The following is a 23,110-nucleotide window of genomic DNA, read 5'->3' on the forward strand; positions in this document are numbered from 1 at the left end:
ATGGGATCCAGAGTATTAACTCACCTCCATTAAAAAAAACGTTGGTGGACTTCCCTCGTGGTGCAGTGGTTAAGAATCCATCTACCAATGCAGGGGACACGGGTTCAGTCCCTGGTCTGGGAAGATCCCACATGCAGCGGAGCACCTAAGCCCGTGTGCCACAACTACTGAGCCTGCGCTCTAGAGCCCGAGAGCCACAACTGCTGAGCCCGCATGCCACAACTACTGAAGCTGCGTGCCTACAGCCCGTGCTTCACAACAAGAGCAGCCACCGCAATGAGAAGCCTGCGCACCGCAACGATGAGTAGCCCCTGCTTGCTGCAACTAGAGAAAGCCCTTGTGCAGCAATGAAGACCCAATGCAGCCAAAAATAAACAAACAAACGAACAAAAAACCAAAGATAAGCGGTACCTTCTGGCATTCGAAAAAGCTGTTTAAAAATAAAACAACAAAAAAAAACCCACAAAAAGAACTGCTGGTAACTCTTATGATGGAAATCTCCATTAACCCTGGGACTGAGAGCGTGTCTGGGCAGGATGTAGCCTTTCTCATGACTTCACTTTCAATTAGAAATTAAAACACGTTAACCTTCATGATGAATGGCTAAAATGTTCACCTCTTTGATGGGTGGCTGCTGTTGGTCTTCCTGCCTGGCATCACACTAAGTGCTTTCTCCACATCTTGCCGTTTAAGTCTTGCACCAACCCTGTGACCCAGGTAACACTGTGCCCATTGTTCAGATAGAAAAACTGAGGTGAAGGTACTTGTCCAAGGTCACATCTTGGTGGCGTGGCCCGGCTGGTGTTTGAGTCTACTCTCTTTGCATTCTAAAGACACTAGGATGCTGTCCCCTTCACATTTTCCTGTTTGTAACTCTTCCCTTCATCAGCTGTACTTGGGGGTAAGGTGATATAAATGAGAATGTGTGTTTGGTGCTCATCCCCTGTATGCCTTCTTTGTGGTTTGATCCTTGAATTATAACTGGTGTCTTGTGTTCACTGAAATTCTACCTATTGCCAAAATTATATATATTTTTTCAGTATTAACTAGGGTTTCTTTTTATGCAGACAGTTTCTGTAGCAGAAGTTCATTCCCGATGAGCATAAACAGTAAATTAGATGTGCTTTGCTAACTGTGTTTTTTCACGTAATGGGATATTAATATGACTTCAGATGAAGACGTCCTTTCCCAGAGATGTTTTGGATTCTGTTTTCATGCCTTAAACAAAATCATTTCTCAACATTGTCTTCCACGTTTAGTCTGCAAAAACCAATACGTTCAACTTGCGATTTTTCTATTAGAAAAGAAACATACAGAAACTTTTGGAAGGGCCAGGACTTGGTAAAGGTGGCAAGCTCAGTGCAGCAGTGGTCTCCAGGGCCAGGGTTCCTGTCTCCTTTGGGGACTGTCCCCTTGCATTCTCAGTACTTGAATTTATGTTGGTTATTTATTTTATATTATTTTATCTTAAAAACCTAAGAATCTTATTCTTGAACAGGAGAAAACCCCTTGGCAGGAGCTGCCAGGACAGCAGTGAATGGCCAGCAGCCTCGCAGGCCTGCTGCTCTTCTCATCTGCCTACTTGTGGGTTGGAAAGGCCGGTCCCTCTTCCGTGCTCTGATCTGCCTTCTTGTGGGTTCGAGAGGCCGGTCCCTCTTCCGTAGGCTCCCCAGATGCCTTTTTTTTTTTTTACTGGCGGTACGCGGGCCTCTCACTGTTGTGGCCTCTCCCGTTGCGGAGCGCAGGCTCAGCGGCCATGGCTCACGGACCCAGCTGCTCCGCGGCATGTGGGATCCTCCCGGACCGGGGCACGAACCCGCGTCCCCTGCATCGGCAGGCGGACTCTCAACCACTGCGCCACCAGGGAAGCCCTCCCCAGATGCCTTTTGAAAGCTTCCACGTGGAAATCATTTCATGGTAAACGTAGTTGGAAATAACACATCCAGTCACACTGGGTGTCAAGGATGTTGCTAGAAAGTAATGAAATATTTACATGGCGAACGTTTCCAAATAGGCTTGGTTCATCTGTTCAAAAAATTATTTAGAGGACCTCACATGATGGGTGAACGAGGGGGACAGAGTCCTTGCTGTGAGGAGCTGATGTCCGTTTCCCGTTTCCAGTGGACCTGCTGGGGCTGCTGAAGTGGCGATCCAACACCAGCCTGCTGCACCAGAACCTGAGACAGCTGATGAAGGTGGATGGCGGCGAAGTGGTGAAGGTAACGTGGCTCCCGTGCTGGTTCTGGTTGTCTTGTTGTCCTTACGGATATGAAGAGGTGTGGGCTCCGCCTCCCAAGATGGTACAGGCACGCCTCCGAGACACTGCGGGTTCGGTTCCAGACCACCACAGGAAAGCAAGTCACACGAACTGTTTGGTTCCCCAGTGAGTATCAAAGTTACATTTACACTCTACTGTAGTGTGCTGAGCGTACAGTAGCATCACGTGAAAAAAAATAAGTACGATATACAATAGACAGCCAACAAGGACCTACTGCATAGCACAGGGGGACCACACTCAATATCTTGCCATAACCTATAATGGAGGAGGATCTGGCTTTCTGAGCTAGACCCCCGACAGGGGCCCCTACCGCATCGTTCTGGGTTCCCATCGTAACTTAAAGGGAAACTTTCACAATGTCCAGAGCCCTTCATGTCCTGCAAGTGTCGGAGGAGGATGTCCTCAAATTCCTTGCAAGAGTTTTAGTTGTAAACAAAAATGACTAAATAAAATATTATTCACAATTAAAAAAAAAGAAAAGAATCTGAAAAAGAATAGATGTATATATATATATATATATATACGTACAACTGAATCACTTTGCCATACACCTGAAACTAACACAACATTGTAAATCAGCTATACTTCAATTAAAAACAAACAAACAAACAAACAAGGGAATTCCCTGGCGGCCCAGTGATTAGGACTTTGCACTTCCATTGCAGGGGGCACGGGTTCTGGTTGGGGAACCAAGGTCCCACATGCCTTGCAGTGAGTGGAAAAAAACAAAAAAAGAAAAAAGTTTAAACAAAAGAAACAAAAAACCCTCAAAATTAAAAAACCATGTCCATTAAAAAAACCAATTAAAAAATAACTGTATTGCTAAAAAATGCTAAACCGTCACCTGAGCCTTCAGTGAGTGATAATGAACAGTCACATCAAAGATCACTGATTGCAGATCGCCATCACAAACGTAATATTAATGAAGTTGGAAATATTGCAAGAATTATCCAAATGTGACACAAAGGCACAAAGTAAGCAAATGCTGTTGGAAAAATGGCTCCAAGAGACGTGCTGGACCCAGGGTTGCCACAAGTCTTTGATGGGTAAAAACCACAATATCTGACAAGTGCAATAAAACGAGGTCCACCTGGTCGTAAGCCTTTCAACAACTAGTGTCTCCGGGATGTTGACACATACCTCTAAGGCAACAGAATCCTTCTTAGACTCTGGTCCGGGGACCGCGGGCTGGCTTCACTGTGGTGGCAACAGGCTTTGGAATCAACCAAGTCTAGGGCTCTGCTTCCTCTTCCAGTGGGTCCTCACTGTGGGGCTGACACAGGTTCAATAACATCTTTAAACCTTGCTTTCCCCTGCTGTAAAATGGACATAACCAGAGTGCCTTGTTCACAGCGTCCCTGTGGAGGTTAAATGAGGTACTGGCCCCTGGGAGGTGGTCTGGTAGTATCGGGATTTATCACTATCGCTGTCATGACCATCCCCGTGATCGTTAACCCTGGCTCTCGACTCACCTAGGAGCCCTGTCATTGATGTGGAGAGCTTCGTGGTGTGTCAGAAAGATCACAGCACTCAGTCTTGTCTTGGCCGTTTTCCTCCCATGTGGTCTTGGATTGATTGCTTAGCCTCACACAGAGCAGGCCCTGGAGCAGTGCCCTTGAATCTTCATCTACGATAGGACAGTCAGACTAGAGTGATCGGAGGTCCCTTTGAGCGCTCAGATTTGGTAATCGTTGGTGGTTCCAATATTTTCTTCAGTAAAAGGCTCTCCTTGCCACTCCTGTGCCCAGTGACTTCTCCTTGTATGTAAGGAAATGCATTTCTGTGGCCACTGGGCTCCACCTTGGCTGGCGTGCAACAAGCCGGGCCACCACTCGTGGCTGCCCGAGAGCAAGGTCCCCACGGCCAGGTCCGTGTCGCTGCCTCAGTTCTTTATCCTCCGTGAGAGGTGCTTGCGGAGGGAGACGACCTTATCTCTGTGAAAATTAATTACTTAAAATGGCCTTAATTAAACAGCAGTGAGGTTAACTTCAGGAGAAATTAATTTGCTGGCACCGCTCTCCTAAATTCATTGTATAACCGTTCGAACATATCCTCACTAATCTTCAAATTTTAATCACCTTTTCCTGGCCCTTGTCTTCTTCTACTGGCTTGGACAATGTTAACTGCATTTTAAACTTCCCTGGGTTCTATGAATTCCCTAATTCAGATGAAAACTGGGTGAATTAAGTTAACATCACTTTAAAAGACCCACAGTTAATGAAATTGTGTCCTCTTTCATTTTTCGGTCCCTGTATCACATCAGGAATTGTATTTATGTTGAACTATTGACACACTGACCAGGGAAGTTCTAGAACCGTCTGGTTTTATTGCCCCCCCCTCAGTTCCTCTTATCTAATCTATTATCACATCCTGTTGTTCGTCCCTGGAGTTCGTCCCTGTTCGTCTCACCTCTCTCCCTCTCCTTCCTGTGTTCACTGTGGTACCGCCCAGGGTTGGATGACCTGTCTGGCCCTTACTTGTTTTGCCTGTTTATTCCTTCCCATTGACAGTGTATCCTAATACCCTGTAGGCCTGGAGCAGGGAATAGACTCGTCTAAGGCCACCAGGCTGTTAACAGAGCCAGGAGCAGAGGGAATCCCAGCCTGCATGGGGCTGCTTTCATTCTGTTGAAGGACACTGATAGATTGTGGGTTTTATTCCATTTATTCGAGACCTCCCTTCTGTGTCTTTATAACTTTTAGTGGAAAGATGACATTGCTTGATAGACTGAGCAAAGTATTTGCTTGTTTAGTAAAAGTGACATTGCTTGAGAGAAGTATTTGCTCATTTAGTAAAAAGTATAGTTTCCCATTTTAGTGGGAAATGAAAATGGTGATTGTGCTCTTCCAGTGGATGGTCTTGGAGAGAGGGTGGGTGTCAAAAGAAGTCTTTCACGGCCTTGTGTGAGGGATCGCCTTCAGGACATTCGTGTCCCTGCACTGCTGCGGCTCTACGGCCAGATACACAAGGTCCCCGCTGTCTGCTGTCCTGTTTCTGTGTCATTTGTCCGGGTGGGGCTGGTAGACCTCTTTCCCTGAACTGTGACAAGCCAGGGCTTGGCACTGGACACTGGTGTGTCTGTTGGCAGTAACACTGGGCTGTTAGCAGATGGCAGCGTCAAGTTTTTTTTTTTCTTTGCGGTACACGGGCCTCTCACTGTTGTGGCCTCTCCCGTTGCGGAGCACAGGCTCTGGACGCGCAGGCTCAGCGGCCATGGCTCACGGGCCCAGCCGCTCCGTGGCGTGTGGGATCCTCCCGGACCAGGGCATGAACCCGTCCGGCAGGCGGACTCTCAACCACTGCGCCACCAGGGAAGCCCCAGCGTCAAGTTTTGACCTTTGCAAAAGCTTTTACAATCTGAAATGATGGGAAATGATACAAAAGTAACGAGAGGTGGTGCAGGCTTAAACAATTACGGAGTGGACGGAGCCCTTGATGTCCAGACCAGAATGCCTCGTGGTCCGGCTGGTTTCATTCCCGTGTCATTTATATGTGACAGTTCTTGGCACAGACTAGGTGGTAGGTGGCACAGTGGAATAGAATGAGGATTTTATGCCTGACGTGTCTCAGATCACTTCCTAGGTCCGGGAACACGTCCTCTCTCAGGAAGAAGAGCTGTGGGGTGCTGGATTTGCAAGGTTCCACGGCTCACGGGGGGTGGGGAGCGAGCAGTGGTTGGGGAGCAGGTCTCTGTGTTTAGTTTCTGTGTCTGCGGGTCGAACCGTTTGAGGTCCTCTGCTGGAGACGTGAAGGCCCCTGAGGTTCTGTGCATGGGCTGAGCCGCCCAGGAAGATCTGGTCTAGGGATCTCACTCAGTTACACCTTTGTCCCGGCTGTGGGCCCGTCTCACTTACTCCTTTTGTTTTTAATAACCACTTGATTGAGATGTAATTCACATACCTGAAAGCACCTTTTCGTTTGTACAGTTCAGTGGTTTTCAGTGTATTCGCAGAATTGCGCAGCTGTCCACGCTGTCTCACTTCAGAACCGTTCCACCACTGCAAAAAGAAACCCCACACCCGTTGGCCATCACTTCCACTCTCCCTGCAACCGGCTTTCTCTATGGATTTGACTATCCGGATATTTTATGTAAATTGAATCAGACAATATATGACCTTTTTTGATTGGCTTTCTTTAGTGTAATGCTTTCAAGGCATGTGGTGGCATGTATCAGAACTTCATTCCTTTCTATGGCTGAATAATAAATATTGCATTGTATGGATATGCCACAGTTTTTTTTATGCATTCGTCAGCAGATGGACACATTTTGACAATGATGAATAAAGCTGCTATGCATATTTTCGTACAGGTTTTTGTGTGGATGTATGTTTTCCATTCTTTGGGTTACATACCCAGGAATGAAATGTTTGCGTTACGTGGTAAATGTACATTTAACCCATTGAGGGATTGTCAGTCTGTTTTCCAAAGCCAGTGCGTCATTTTACATTTCTACCAGCACCGTATAAGGGCTCTAATTTCTCTCCGTCCCTCCCCACACTTAACTATTGTACATCGTTTTGATGACAGTCACCTCAGTCTGGGTGAAGTGATATCTCATTGTGATTTCGATGTACTAATCCCAGTGACTAATGATGATATAGCCATACTTCATTCCCTCTTACGGTCAGTAGTCCATTGTGTGTCATTCTGCCTAGTCTTGAACTACCCCATCAACAGGGAACTCATTACTTCCAATGTAGTCTTTTTTAGTTCATCTCATACTTCTTTCAGGGGAGAATGGGGTCAGGGTTCAAAGCCAGGTTCTAGTGTGACATAACTTTGAAGTCTCCTAATTTTTTCTAAATTAAATTCATAGTGTTTTGTCATTCTATGCTGTAATATTTCTTTGGTGAATTATAGTAGGCATAAAAGGAATTTCTCAATTACTGTTGAATAAATTAAGCTCATGGCTCTCTGCTCTGTACCCCAGTTTCAGAATCACACACCTCTTCTGTCCTTGGCCATCTGTGTCTGCAGAAGATCCTTTATTATACTAGAAATTTGTCCCTGTATGGCTTCTGCCCAGTTGCTAGCTCAGGTCCCACACTCAAGTGTGTACAGAATGAGTCAGATTCGGACTTCCCAGGGTTGCTGTTGAGCTTTTTGTCCTGATGAAAGTCAGGACAAGTGTTGGAGAGGTCTCATGGGTGGGTAGGCGGTGGGCTATAGGGCATCTCCCTGCTTCCCATCCTCTGCTTGACTCAGGGTGGCCTGTCTTTGTTCTGAATTCCCTCATCTCAGATTTTTGTCTTGTGAGTCTAATGACTGATAAAAATCCCCAAAGTCTGTAGCTTGGTAGGTGCCATTTGAGAAAGGTGGGTGTTTGCAGTATTGCCAAGGATGATAGTTTTTCTAGGCTGGGGAGAGTGGGGTGGATTTACCTCGTCTGCTGACCTTTTGTGTCTCTCTAGTTCCTCCAGGACACCTTGGATGCACTCTTCAACATCATGATGGAGAATTCGGAGAGCGAGACCTTTGATACATTAGTGTTTGATGCTCTGGTAAGAGGCCTCGACTTTGCACCTGCTCAGATATTACGGGACGCTTTCAGGTTGCAGCCTTTGAAGCTGGGGCGGGATCCATCACAGTAACCCTGAAAGCGCTTTCGGTTGTAAACCCAATCAAAGCAGATGAATTGAGAGGTAGAAAGTTTCTTCCACTGTAACACTGTAGTTAGGCAAATGTAAATTGTAGGGGAAGAAGTAAAGTAGCTGACCAACCTGTGTCCGAAAGTGTTATAGCTCGTTGACTCACACAGAAGTGCAGGTGATTCAGCTGAAGATTCTAAAATGGTTTGCATTTCTTTTGCTAATGAAAATATTAATTTAACAGGTATTTATCATTGGACTAATTGCTGATAGAAAATTTCAGCATTTTAATCCTGTTTTGGAAACCTACATTAAGAAACACTTTAGTGCAACATTAGCCTACACGTAAGTTCTGTTTTGTTGTTTTAAAACCAGTACTTCTTTTTGTATATTTTTGTAAGAGTCTTTTCCATATACTTTTGCCTGTGATTCTACATTTCCCTTCCCCAACTGTGAATTTACTGGGATCATTTTTATTATTGTTTCTCTCTTAACAGACCTAAAAATCTTGTTGAAAGAGATAGGTGATATATTATAAGATTCCGGAATAAGTTCTTGTTCTTCTCCACACCTTTTGTTTGTCTTTGAAATGTTCAGTTTGTGTTTGATGAAACAGATACATGAATGCAGAGTGCCCGCCGCACTGCAGCTGCCTGATGACTGTTTGATGAATGAATAAATGGTTGTGGTCCTGTATTGAGGTTATTGGTTATTTAGTATGAATAAAATTCAGTTTTGTACTTTTCAGTCTATCTTTTTGCTCTTTATTTATTTATTACCATTTTTAAGGTCGCAGGTGATTTGTTTATTTTTGTTCTGCTGGACAAAGCTGGATAAAATTGTTTTTTTCGGGAATTCCCTGGCAGTCCAGTGGTTAGGACTCGGTGTTTTCACTGCCATGGCCCGAGTTCGATCCCTGGTTGGGGAACTAAGATCCCGCAAGCCACACAGCACGGCCAAAAACAAAAAAAGGATCTAAAAAAAATTATTTTTTCTTTTAAATTGGTTGGTTAGTGATGTTCAGAGAGCCAGAATGTTAATGTTGTCCAGATAAAACATCTGTGGGTTTGACGGTTGTTTCTAGACTTCATCTGGATATTGGCTTTTTTTTGTTTTGTTTTTGGATATTGGCTTTTAATACTCTTGCATCTCTTTCTTTTTTAATTTTTTCTTTAAATTTAATTTTTTTATTGAAGTCTAGTTGATTTACAACGTTGTGTTAGTTTCAGGTATACAGCCAAGTGATTCACTTATACATATATAAATATGTGTGTTTGTAATATATATATGCACATATATATTGTTTCCAGATTCTTTTTGCCTTTTAAAGAGTGCCTTTCCTTTTGTTCCAGAAGCTTCGGCTCTAACTAACTAGGATTCTTACCACTCACCCAGCTGCTCTCCACCTGCCCTACATCCCCACATGGGCCCCTGTTGGGTCTACTAGACACCAAGGGGAAAGTGTGAAGCCTGGTGTTGATGCCACAGCCCTGGGACCTGGCCACCTGGGCTTATGTTACCACTCTGTCACTTTCAAGCTTAAGTTGCTTAAACTCTGTGAGCTTCAGCCTTCTCATCTGTGCAACAGCACGGTTGTAGGTTTTCTTGAGAATTTTAATGAGTTATTACATGTCAAGTATTTGGAATAATCCCTGCCACTCAGAAAGCACCAAGCAGTAGTTAGGTTTTGTTATTATTAGAATTATTAGGGCGAGTTCCTCATTCTCTCACAATGGGATTTATTGGCATTTATTCAGACTTTTTATTGTGTGAGTTGCAGTGAAAAAGAAAGGTTTAATTTCTTTAAGAACATTCAACTTAGAATCATTCGAAATGATTCTCTTTTAGGGCCAGGAAGTTGAGTCAAAGCTCCCATCTGTGTCTTGACCATACTTAGATCAGAACCTGTTGTCCTTGGCTGCGGGACTCAAGGTCAGCAGCTCTGTCCCTGATTCTTGGGTTCTTCCGTGTTGGCTTGAGTGCATGTTTATTGCAGGGCAGTGGGTGGAGCCCCCAGTGGGCGGGGAGCAGCGAGTCCTCACCACACAGGGCAGAAGCTGTGACCAGCTTTGTGCTTGCTGACTAAGAAGCCTTTGTTTAAAACATTCTGTACTCTCGGTGGAGAAGCCCAGTTTGTCACACTTTGGACAGTTCCCTGCAGACCGTGGGAGGGCTGATCATGTGACACCATCTCACTATAGCAACCAGAGGGAGCCCGGGGTTTATGGGCGTGGCCTCCTTGCTGCTCTGGGTGCCATGTGACCTCCATATGTGTCACTTTCACCATTCTCCTTCTTTATTGGAAGGGGGCCAAACAGCTTTGCTCAGATCAGATCTTGCACTTTCATTTCAGAAAATCGGAACAGTGGTAAGGTTACCGTGCTGCATTCCAGGTCGCCTAGCTGGCGTCCCCCTGCCTGTGACTTTGGGGAGAACGGTGCCCTTATTCTCAAAGGTGGAAAACGAACATTGGGGAGCTTTGGGCAAGTTACTCAGTGGGAGACACAAAAAGTACCATTTTATTGTTAAGTTATGATGGGACGGAGTTGAGAATCGGTATCCTCTCATTCAGTCTGTCCTCTGCCAAAAAGTAAATTTTAATTTCGGAAAATAAGTATTCTTGTCATGTTTTGGTAAACTAGCAACCCCAAGTGGTTCTTCAGCCATTGGAATCTGAGTATTTTTGCCTTGAAATACCAGAGGAGATAATTGTGGTTCACGCAGTTCTAACCAATCACGGAAGGTTGTGTCTGCACTAATGAAGTACTTGCAGCCTTCTCCGGCCCAGGGGACATTTGGGTTCTAAGTGTCGTCACAGCCAGTCTCTCCTCCGCCTCTTCTAGGAGCCTTGGTTAGGCTAGAGTCTGGTCCAGGTAGTTTCTTTATGTCTTTCCTTTGATAAATGTTGAGATCTGTAGCCTTTCTTTGCAAAGAACTCCAAGAGAAGAAATTAAAGATGACTGGAGGCGATGGGCATTACTTCTTAGCCCTCCGACTCTCGCAAAGCAGGAGCTCCCCTGCCTGGGCAGTTAACGGATCAGAGTGACCGGCTCTGGTCCAAGCGAGGAGGGAGGGAGGTGTCAGCTTCGGGGACGGTTCTTCCAGAAGACCAGCAGGACAGGCTCCTTCTGTCCACAGAGCTGCCTTGCCCAGAGCTGGGTCACACCTTCCTCCCACTGAATCGATGTGCCGTTTGGTCTGCCCCTCTGAGCTGGTGCCGAGGAATTTGGTCTTTCTGCAGTTACAAGTGGCGTGGCTCGCGTGGATTCGGGTCTTTTGACTTCCAGATTTATTTTCTGGTTCTGGGTCATTCTCTTTGCAAATCATTCCTTCTTTTTATTCTTTTCTTTGATTAATCTATTGGAAGGATTTCCAAAATGTATTTCTATGGAATGTATATTTCTTGGGATATTAATAAGGTCTAAGACTAAAAGGTGTGTGTGGTCCACTCAGTTTGGGAAAATAAGTTAAACCGAGTGAAACAGGTTTTCTGCCAGGACTTGAGATGTTCTGCTGTGCCTCAGGAACCATCAGGAGGCATGTATGGGACAATACCTTTCCCGACGTCGGGGCCAGGGGAGCCTGTGGGAGGGGGATCTCTCTGGCTTCCCTTCCTCAGGACATACTGGCAGGAAGGCTTCTATGGTAGTCTCTCATTTCTTGAGTTCTGCAGCCTGATCAGTGTTAGAAATGACTTTGTATCCACTCAGTCACCCAAAAGCCTTTTTATTGTGATTTATCAGTAGAATTGTTACTCTTAGAACCGTTCCGAGGTCATCCAGAATCCAAGTTACAGTTGCTCTTATGAGTGTCTTGTAATAATCTCGAATAACAAGCTAGTGCATGCTGGCTCACAGCTTAACGGGAAATGCTGTGAGTGCCCTGACAGGTTATTTTTATGACTCTGATGAATATTTAAAAGCTACAGGGAAGTTCTGTTGATTACATAAAAAGTTGGGGAGTGGAGAAGTTTGCTTTAGGGAGTAGTCTTGGTGGTTGTTGTCATACAGGTTTTACGTATGCTGCTAGTTTTTGGAGAGTTACAGTGTAGCCCAGTACACTAAAAGCTGACAGTATACTGCAGTTAATTTAATTCTTCTCTTACGATTTAGAAAGCATAGCTTGAGGGTCATCCTTGTGAACAGTGACTTAGTTTATGGGCCGGTAGTGGTAGAAAATATAGACGTTTGGACAGAATCAAAAACTGATGATTACCATTACTGCCTCTATCATTTGAAAATACCATATGCTCAATAAAAAAAATGAGCATTATGAAAATAGATATGTCTGTAGAAATCCCTTTGATTTTTGTTATTTAGCATTGGGAAAGCTAGTTTACCTACCTACTCCTGGGCTTCTCCATCTGTAAATTAGGGATAAAACTCATCACTTGCCTTATAGTGTTGCTGTGAAGAATAAATTATATAATACATTTAAATGCTTACAAAAACATCTAAAACTTAGAAAGTTCTTGATAAATGCTCAGATCTCGCTCCTCTGAGAGTTATTATATGGGTCGCTTTCAATCTGCTTGAGATACATTTCACAAATATGCATATACTGACAAGCGTGTACCCAAATAAAAAGAACCCACTTGTGTATTTTTGTCCCAGTTAAGAACTGAGATATTGTAATCTTCTGGACTTGTTAACTTGTGTTTCCATTATGAACAGGAAGCTGACGAAAGTTTTAAGGAACTATGTGGACAATGCCGAGAGGCCAGGAATCAGCGACCAGCTGTATAAAGCCATGAAAGCTTTAGAGTACATCTTCAAGTTCATCGTGCGCTCCCGGATCCTGTTCAATCAGTGCGTATCACCGTGCTGGCTCTCCGGTGGACTTACAGGAAATCCTTTCCTTCCTTCCTTTTCCTTCTCCATCCCCCTTCCTCTTGCTTCTTCCCCTTCCTCCCGTCTTTCTCCTTCCTTTCCCTGCTGTCGAGCATGACACAGCAGTAACAGATAACAGTCCTGGGCTGGGTTTGCCCACACGCACTGTATCTGCTCCCACATGTAGTGAAAGGCAAGCATGAGTTTGAGTCTTGAGCCCTGAGTCTGAAATGTGTGCCTATGAGTCCAACATCGTCTCCTGAAAGCATTGATTCAGAGGTAGTGCGGACTGAACACCAAGGGTTCTGAAGTTCTTTTCAGTATATCTTATAGAGAAAAAAGCCCTTGAAAAACAAAATTAAAACAAACAAGCAACAACAGCAAAAAGCCAAAACCAAGTTAAACTACCTCACTTGGGAAGACTGGGGGCTTCCTCCCTCTTTCCGTCAACTAGAATCATGTTTTGTTCCTAGAGAGAGATTCCCACATACAAGATTGCCGTGCAAATGGACGCTCAGTGTTTTAACCTAGTGATGTGTTTCATACACTATGTAGGTGAACTTATGAGTTGTGTTTGAACTTTAAAGTGGATTGGGATATTCCCAATCCACTTTAAAATAATGACTTCGTTATTTTATAGAGAACATTAGTATTTTTTTCCTATATATCTTTAGATGAAAGAGATGTGCTAAAATAAATGAGCTTTCAGTTGGTTCACAGTATTTAACTGTATGAATGAAGAGGTGTGAAATGGGTAGATGGGGTGTTGGGGTGTTGAAGTTGACTCCCTCTGCTCCTGCTTTTGGAGCTGTAGCTGCTCTGGGTGACCTACAGTGGATGATGTTGGTTGCTGCTGGTTATTGGAGGTTGATGTTCTTGTGGTGAGTTCTAAACACAGAGACGGAGTTTAAGAATCAGTGTCCCTCTGAGTTAGAGAATACATGTGACTTCTAAAAGCACAGCCCTCTCGAAACGTATCAGTGAATCCTTCGAGATGGAGCGAGTGTGGACGCAGATTGGTCCCTCCTTATTGCCTCTTTATCTTTGTTGGCCTGAAGTCAGCTTCTCCAGAAGGGCTGGGGAGAAAGGGGAGGTATTCAAAATCCAGCCTGTGCACACCATGGTACATGTAAGCCAAAGGAGCCAGTTAACTGATTGTGTGTACAACTGTAAGAGTCGCAGATGGGAGGGACTTCCCTGGCGGTCCAGTGGTTAAGACTTTGCCTTCCAGTGCAGGGGGTGTGGGTTCGATCCCTGGTTGCAGAGCTAAGATCCCATATGCCTCAAGGCCAAAAAACCAAAAAACATAACAGAGAAGCAATATTGTAACAAATTCAATAAAGCCTTTAAAAATGGTCCACATCAAAAAAAAATCTTTAAAAAAAGAAAAAAGAGCCACAGACGGGGTAGTACCCACCATTAATCAGTGGTCACGGCCCCTGTGTTACTGGTCAAGGATTGTTTGTGCTTTGTTCGCTCTGACATTCCGTGATCTAAGACCCACGGTTTGAGGCCATCGTGCTCTTATCCTTGACTGAGATATCAAAGGCACACTCTTCTATTTTTCTTATTGTGGATAAGGGTGACTCTTGATGTGGGTCGAAGCATTTTCTTCTCTTCAAGGTCAAAGCTGTTGATGATTTTCTCACTGTCACGGTATGAAAGATGACCAAGTAAACGAGGTTTTGTTTTCCTGTGTTTTATCTTATTATTATTATTATTATTTTTGCGGTACGCGGGCCTCTCACTGTTGTGGCCTCTCCCGTTGCGAAGCACAGGCTCCGGACGCGCAGGCTCAGCGGCCATGGCTCACGGGCCCAGCCGCTCCGCGGCATGTGGGATCTTCCCGGACCGGGGCACGAACCCGCGTCCCCTGCATCGGCAGGCGAACTCTCAACCACTGGGCCACCCGGGAATCCCCAGATACAGTACTTGTTAAATTTAAATCTTTAGTCTGAGATTGCTGAGAAGAATCTATGATAGGAAAAAAAATCATAACCTTAAAGTCATGGGCAACAGGGCTAAAGTCTCTTAGTCGCGTCTTGTCCTCAAACTGCCCAGGGCCCATTTTAGTAGTTCTTCATCTGTCTTATCAAAGGCATTGAGATGAAACACTGTTCCTATCTTGTATAGTCTGCTTAAGGAAAAAGCCATCCTGTGTCCTTCACAGATGTCTGGGATGTTGATTTATAAGCAGCTCTGATGCATGGTTTTTTTGAGGTGGGGAAGAAATCACACTCGGGTTCTCATTTTCTTACCTGCAACACATCTATTACCTTGGGAGAAAAACAGTTGTGCTCAGAGCTGGAATTGACAACTGTGTTTTTCTTTTTGCAGTTGGAATAAACGTTTGAGGTCTTTTATTTTTCTTCTTCTTTCAGACTGGTGTAGTGTGTTTTCACATAATGTAGTAGCTTTGTGAAATGCCACGATAGCTGACAGTAATCCTTCCAAAGAAGGAAGGGGTGAAACTTTGGAGAAGAAGGTATTGAAACTTACGGTTGTTACTCCACTCTCTTTCTCACTATGCAAATCCATGCTTTTTGTTTTGTTTAGAAAGCTCATTTTGTTTTGAAATGAGAACAGTAGTTTTAAAACTCTGGTCCAAAGATATTTGGTTCCTGGGGAACCCACCAAAAGATTCCTGACAGCCAGGGGCGCTTCTCCACTGGTTTTGTTTGTCTGTGTTTTCTGAGTGGGTGGATCACATTAACTGGAAAGCCAGAAAACAGTCGCATCCTGCACCAGACCTTCTGACTCCAGTCGCTAAAGCTAGTTATTGCCCAGTTCCTCTTCTGTCTTTCTGTTGCTTTGTTGAGTGTTTGCCTGTTACCTGCTGTTAGCTTCTTGAATAATTAGTCATTGATCGTAAGTTGTAAAGTTGAGTATTTAGTTCATTTATAAATAATTCAATTAAGTAATATATAAGGTTTATATCTGCTGTCTTTCTATCAATTTTCTCTTTTACCCATCTGTATTATGTTTCCTTTTCCTGCTTTTTTTGGCCTTCTTTTGTATCAATCAAAATTTTCTTTTTTTTATCCCATTTTCTCTCTTTTTTGTGTTACTATTGTCATGCATTTCAAGTCTACGTATATTTTAAGGCATTACTATTATTATTTTTATAGTTGGTATTCATTCAGCATGTTTTATATTACTGTTTTTCCATCTTTCTTTCTTTTTTTTTTTTTTTTTTTTTTTGTGGTACGTGGGCCTCTCACTGCTGTGGCCTCTCCCGTTGCGGAGCACAGGCTCCGGACGTGCAGGCTCAGCAGCCATGGCTCACGGGCCCAGCCACTCCGCGGCATGTGGGATCTTCCCGGACCGGGGCACGAACCCGCGTCCCCTGCATTGGCAGGCGGACTCTCAACCACTGTGCCACCGGGGAAACCCTCCATCTTTCTTTTAATTTTATGTTTCTCTATAGGATAATTTTCCTTCGGTGCAAAGAACTTCATGTAGAATTTCTTTGGGTATAAGTCTGCTGCAGGTTTTGTTTGTACGAGAATCGTTGACTTTATCTTTGTTTTTGAAGGGTGTTTTCTTTTAATATAGAATTCCAGATTGGCAGTTATTTTCTTCTTCCAGATGTTTTTCTTTTCTCTTTTGATTTCCATCATTTCTGGTGAGAAGTCAGCTTTCAGACTTACTGTTACATCTTTGAAGGTAAAGGTGTCTTTAAAATTTTTTCTCTACCTATGTTTACAATTTTTCTCTTTTTCTGTGGTTATTAGCAGTTTTACTATGGATTACATAGGAATGGTTAGCCTTTTATTTATCCTACATTGGATTTTGAGAGCTTCTTGAATTTTTCAAAATTAATTAATTAATTATTTTGGGCTGCTTTGGGTCTTTGTTGTTGCGCACGGGCTTTCTCTAGTTGTGGCGAGCGGGGGCTGTTCTTCGTTGTGGTGCACGGGCTTCTCATTGTGGTGGCTTCTCTTGTTGCGGAGCATGGGCTCTAGGTGTGCGGGCTTCAGTAGTTGTGGCATGTGGGCTCAGTAGTTGTGGCTCTCGGGCTCTAGAGCGCAGGCTCAGTAGTTGTGGCGCACAGGCTTAGTTGCTCCGCCGGCTGTGGGATCTTCCCAGACGAGGGACTGAACCCGTGTCCCCTGCATTGGCAGGCAGATTCTTAACCACTGCGCCACCAGGGAAGCCTGCTTCTTGAATTTTGGATTGATTCTCTATTAGTTTTGGCAAATTCATGGCCATTATCTATCCTAATGTTGCATTTGTCACATTGTAGCTCTCATTTTCTTCTGTAACTTCAATTACATGTATGTTAGATCTCTTTATTGTGTCCTGCATATCTCTAGCACACTTTTCTATATTTTCTGTCTCTTCTGTTTATTTTCCTGTTAATTGTCTTCCATTTCACTGATTCTGTCTTTAACTGTGTCTAATCTCAAGTTAACCCATATAGTGAATTCTTAATTTTATTTTATCATTTAAAAAAAACTTTTTTTTTTTGGCTTCGTTGGGTCTTCGTTGCTGTGTGTGGGCTTTTCTCTAATTGCAGCGAGTGAGAGCTACTCTTCGTTGCAGTGTGCAGGGTTCTCGTTGTGGTGGCTTCTCTTGTCGCAGAGCATGGGCTCTAGGTGTGTGGGCTTTATTAGTTGTGACACATGGGCTTAGTTGCTCCGTGGCATGTGGGATCTTCCTGGACCAGGGATCAAACCCATGTCCCCTGCATTGGCAGGTGGATTCTTAACCACTGTGCCACCAGGGCAGTCCCTGAATTCTTAATTTTAGATATTATATTTTTGTTTTAGAATTTTCATCTTTTTTTATACAGAATTTTTTATCTTTAGAATTTTTTATCTTACCTTCTGTTTTCTTCATCTCTCTATTTTCATATTTCCAGTTTTCTATTTTTTCCATCTTTTTCTTTTTGTTTTACAATATAATACATTTATTTTGACAGTCTTGATACAGGATGCAACTGCTTGCTGACTACAGTATCTTGATCACTTGTGGGTCTGTTTCTGTCGTCCCTTTTTTGATTGGGCCACATGTGGTCTGGTATTCTGCTGTGTTTAATAACTTTGTTTGAATACAGGACTGTGAATATATAAAACCGTCAAAGCTCCAGATGATGTGACCTTCTTCAAGAGATGATTCATCCTTTTCTTTTCTAGGCAGAGAGAGTGAGACTGAACCTTTACACTACAGAGGCTGTATGTAGCCTTTGTGAGCCTCAGTCTTATATGGTTTTCCTCTGGTTGCCCAGGGTTTTCAACTGAGAGTCTGCTGTGTTATCTGGAGCCCCTCTCCCTGACATTTTTCAGACTGTATTCTTTATCTCTGGAGACAGATAAACACTCCACTCTGCTTTATAGATGTTTTCATTTTGGTTTTCAGTCCCCTGCGCCCTGGAGCCTTAGGAATTGGCAGATATACTGGGAGCGGGGTGGGGGGGAATGGGGGAGAATGGATGAGTACGTGCTAGAAGCCTCCCCAAGTATCTGCGCCAGTCTGCCAAACCTTGCTCCTTTTCACCTGCAAGCAGAAGTTCATGACTTCATAACTGTCATTGTTTGGCACACTGTTTATACAAACCCCTATTTGAAAACCCTTTACAAAACAGATACACTAGGTTGCAATGTCCCATTTTAGACAGAATTTGTTGCTTTACAATGGAACTCATTTAAGATTACTTCTAGGGTAATTAATTATCACTTAGTTTACAAAATTTTCCATTGTACACAAGTTTTCAGGTATGGTATACTTTTAATTAGGCAGAAAACTAGTCTGTATTAATAAAACATGTGCGCTGCATCATTTTAAAATGCAAATGTATTGCTTGTTAGTAACACAGCAGCTTGAAGTAACTGCTAATAAATAATTTATAGACGAAACTTATTTACAATTAGCAGCACGTGTTTGCATACATGTAACCAGTGTGCCACTTCCTTATTATCCATTTACTGAATATGATCCACTTTTTGAATGTTTTCCCGGAACCACCAATTCTGTGACGGAAGAATTTGTATAGTGTCATTACTCTGAAATCAAGTAATTTTGAGTTTATTATTATAGTGTCATTTTCAAAAGGTTCTAAGATCATGTTAAACTTAGTTATCTTTGTGATTGTCGATTATGTGACATTATGGGTTTAAGAAACACTGGCAGGATATACACTGAAATATTAATGATGTGATCTCTGCGGGGTAGAATTAAAGCTGGATTTCTCCATCCTTCCTTCCTCTCTCCCTTCCTTACCCTCTCCCTCCTTCCCTCCCTTTTTATGCGTTTCTGCGTTTTTCAGCCTTGTAAAATGTGTTATGTTACAAGCCAAAAGGCAATAAATAGAATGAATAAAACCAGCTTCCTCAGCGTGAAGGTGTATCTCCCTAGCTGAGGGTCCAGATTATAATCCAAGTCAGCTCCCATGTTCCATGGATATCGAGGATGTTCCCTCACAGCAATTTTAATGTCTGTAGATGCAGGAGCAGAAAGTGGTGATGTGCCGTGTGCCAGGCCCACAGATCTGTGTGTTCCTTTGCAGGCTGTACGAAAACAAAGGAGAGGCCGATTTCGTGGAGTCCTTGGTGCAGCTGTTCCGGTCCATCAGCGACATGATGAGCGGCGTGTCAGACCAGACCGTCCGGGTGAAGGTAGGTCCTTGGGGCAGCGTCGACCACACTCAGGGCCCCGCTCTTAGAGGCAGGACTCCCTGCAGGCCGGGAAAAGCAGGGTCTGCATGTCCTTCGAAGCCTGGACTTGAGCGGAAGGTTCAGGAGCGGCTTTGCGGTGACCATGGTCGTGGTCCCTGTAATGGGATTCTTTTTGCTTCCTCTGGAGGGGCTCTTAAATGCTGTCCTTGGTCTTTGCTTCTCTGCAAGGAGAGGTTCTCAGTTTCCATTACGGAAGGATGGGGAAGTGGATGAGAATGATGTGTTCACGTCACTTGTCAGGGCACCTCAGTATCTGAGCAGGTGTGGGAGGCCGAGGCTGTAGGTGCCCCAGGCGTCCGTCAGGCCTCAGGCTGAGCTGCACTGATAGTGATATATCTTGGTCCCTCCAGCGAGTCTGGAAGAGCGAGCGAGGCATCCAACCTTCCCGTGGTCCTTCTGTTCTCACCACCTTATTATCTGTCCTTGCCCTGTGGTCCTTTGGGAGAAAAGATGCCTGCGTCTCAGGTGGGGTCTGTGTGGTCTTCAGGACACGCCGGCGTGGAGGTGCCAGGAGGTGGGGCGTGGGGGGCGGGCCCAGGGAGCAGCCCGGGACCCGCACACTTGCCAGCATCCCTGTCTGGCAGTTTCAGTGTGGCTGACTTACTGCAGAAGAAGCCGTGCGATTTGTGTGCACTGCCCGTGCTAATTCCTTCAAAGGACAAGAACCTTCCAAATGATTAACTTGCAGCTTTCACTCCGCTGCTCCTTGTAGCAGCCTCTGTTCTTACTTTCCTCTTTGAATGTTCTTTTACTGTAGCATTTCCCAGGAAACATCTTTATGGCTATGAAAAATATTGTGGGAAAGTGATTTCCCAGATTTTAAGTCTGGGACAGAGATGTACGTGTGCTCAGATGTGTGTCACGGTTGTTGCGACCAGGGGAGCAGTGTCACTAAACGTGAACAGTCACGATGGCCCTTTCATCTCGGAGGTGAAGCTGCTGTCTGGCAGAGCCGTGCCGTCCTCAGTATCACTTCTCAGTCTTCATGTGGAGCTGGAGATCCACAGAGAAAGCTGTGTGGCGTGTGTTTTCAAGTTTTGGCTTAATTATTTTGGCAACTTATTGCCTAAAGCTGCCTTATTGTTTTGAGGTTAAAATTAACAGTGTGTTTGGTACATTTACTACGAAATCCTCTGGCATTTCTGGAGAACAGACACAGGGAGTCTAAGAATAGATACAAATGACAGGAAGTTTTGAGCCCAGAAGTCCTTTTTGGTTTCTGAATATACTGTTAGATTATTAAATTTGATTGGGCTTGGCTTGTGTCTGCCCACCTCCCTGGATGTCAAGGCGTTTAGTAACTGCAGACTTGAAAGTCCTTCCTTCAGTGGGTGTTTTATTAGGAGACACGGGTGAGTTCAGTGACGTTTGTGCCTCGGTGCAGACCTTACATCTGCAGCACAGATGACTGAGTTTTATTTGAAATGTTGCCTCCTTGCTGCTGATTTTGTATTTTGTTCTTGCACAATAGGTGCTTCCTCGACTTCTGAAATTTAAGAATTCCCATCACGGGATCCTGTTTTTGTGTTGTTTTAACTCTTTGCGTTTTGCTCTATGGAAATGGAAATCCAATTGTGAGTCATCTTACGTAGAGGAAATATGAAAAAGACTGGCATTTCTTAGGGGTTAAACGTTGTTTCCCAAGGGTGGCCCTTGTTGGCTTGTTTTGATCTTGGAGATGACGTCATTTGTGAGCAGGGGGTCAGCGCGCTCCATGCGTTCTTGGTGATGTTCAGCGTGACCTGATAGACTTGTGGGGTGGGAGTGGCCGTTCTGAGCCCCGCCGTCACCCTTCTCAGACTTGTAAGAACCACTTACACCCACCTTGCGGATCCAAGTCAGCATTTTATGCCTCAGTGAAGGGAGAGGCGAGAGGAGTTTCTGATAATAATTAACTGCAGGATAAACACGGCATCCAATTAGAGTTTTCAACAGCGCTGCCTTCCACTGGACTTGGAGTTTTTAGCAGCGTCATTTAACTTAAGCAGGAGCGTACTTGGGTACGTTTTTGTTACATGGGAGAGGGAACCACGGTGAATATGTGGGCGATGCTCTGCCAGGTGGCCTCAGGTCTCCTCCACTTCTAGATCCTGCTCTGGGGCCCCCATGCGGTTCTAGAGACACACTCACCATTGTGCTGCTTTACGATCCCTCAGTTAATGACCCCCAACCTCAGAGCTGCTGACAGGTCCTTAAAAAAATTCTTTATATGGTAAAGAATATGAAAAATTACCACTTTAACCACTTTCAAGAGTATAGTTCTGTGACATGAAAGACATTCACGTGGGTGTGAAACCATCACCACCATCCGTCTCTGGAACCCTTTTCATCGCCCCAGACAAAAACTCGGTACCTGTTACACCGTAGCTGCCCCGTCCTCCCCTCCTCCCAGCCCCTGAGAGCCACCGTGCTGCTGTCTGTCTCTATGAACTTGAGTATTCCAAGTTCCTCGTGTAAGTGGAATCATACCGTACATGTCCTTTTGTGACTGCCTTCTTTTTTTTTTTTTTTTTTTTTTTTTTTTTGCGGTACGCGGGCCTCTCACTCTTGTGGCCTCTCCCGTTGCAGAGCACAGGCTCCGGACGCGCAGGCTCAGCGGCCATGGCTCACGGGCCCAGCCGCTCCGTGGCATGTGGGATCCTCCTGGACCGGGGCATGAACCCGTGTCCCCTGCATCGGCAGGCGGACTCTCAGCCACTGCGCCACCAGGGAAGCCCGTGACTGGCTTCTTTTACTTATCATAATGTCCTCACGGTTCATCCATGTTGTAGCAGGTGTCAGCATTTCCTTCCTTGCTGAGACAGAATTGTATCCCATTGCATGTATCTAACAAATTTTGTTATTCATGCACCGTTTGATGGACACTTGGGTTCTTTACACCTTTTGGCCTTTGTGAATGATGCTGCTGTGAAAGTAAGTTTACAAGTAACGAGCTGTTCAAGCCCTGCTTTCACTTCTTTTGGGTCTATACCAGATGTGGAATTGCTGGGCTGTATATGTAATTGTTTGAGGAATTACCATGTCATTTTCCACAGCACCCATACCATTTTATTTTTTATAAAAATTAAAGAAAAAAAGATTTCTTGTTCCATTTATCTTAACAGTATTTCTGGCAGCTTCTCAAGCTTGAGACTCATTACCCACCCCCTCCCACCTTTAGCAAATGTTGCTGGTTTGTCTGCTGTACTGAAAAGATCCTCTAATACCTGTTCAACATCACCTTTCCTTTATCACTTCCTTCCGAAGAAGACGAGTCCATTCTACTACCTGAAACTAACCCTCCACCTGTGTTGAGTTCTCCCCTACCTGTCCCTTCCTTTGGGGTCCTGATGGATCCCTCACCCTTTCGTCTCAGTCTGGAATCTTCTGTCTGCACATCAGATTGCCCCTTTCACATGCCTACAGCCACCCCCAGACATCCTAAGCATTCAGCAGGTGCTTCGGGGAACCTTCTTGGCCATCACGCTTCTCCGTCCTCTGCCCCACCATGAGCAGGTCCTTGTACCTGTGGCCAGCGCCATCTGGTCCTGTTCTCTGCTCTACCCTGTGTGGTCACCGTCTGCCTCTCCCCCACGCATGACCCAATGGCACTTCACCTGCAGCATCTCCAAGCCAGACGCCATCTTCCTCTTCCATTGCCTTCTCTTCCTTTGCTCACCTTGGCCGTGCCTGTCACGAGCCACTGTGTGTCTGGTACTCAGTTACTCTTGATGAAATTATGGCAGAACCTCTCTTTAC

General features: G+C 44.6%; 1 protein-coding gene across 9 annotated transcripts in view; it reads left to right on the top strand.

Moving 5' to 3' along the window:
• The window catches only part of DOCK1 (dedicator of cytokinesis 1), a 528,766-nt gene that overhangs the window by 109,427 nt on the left and 396,229 nt on the right, over positions 1-23,110 (top strand). For all 9 annotated transcript variants that reach the window (XM_029245561.1, XM_029245563.1, XM_029245558.1 and 6 more), the window contains 5 exons: positions 2,122-2,219; positions 7,690-7,779; positions 8,111-8,211; positions 12,540-12,674; positions 19,204-19,312. In XM_029245561.1, the coding sequence (XP_029101394.1) occupies positions 2,122-2,219; positions 7,690-7,779; positions 8,111-8,211; positions 12,540-12,674; positions 19,204-19,312 (533 nt within the window). The remainder of the gene's footprint in view (positions 1-2,121; positions 2,220-7,689; positions 7,780-8,110; positions 8,212-12,539; positions 12,675-19,203; positions 19,313-23,110) is intronic.

This window comes from Monodon monoceros, unplaced genomic scaffold (assembly GCF_005190385.1).
Source record: "Monodon monoceros isolate NGI ecotype Baffin Bay Population unplaced genomic scaffold, NGI_Narwhal_1 Super_Scaffold_4, whole genome shotgun sequence".
In the NCBI taxonomy this organism is placed as follows: domain Eukaryota; kingdom Metazoa; phylum Chordata; class Mammalia; order Artiodactyla; family Monodontidae; genus Monodon; species Monodon monoceros.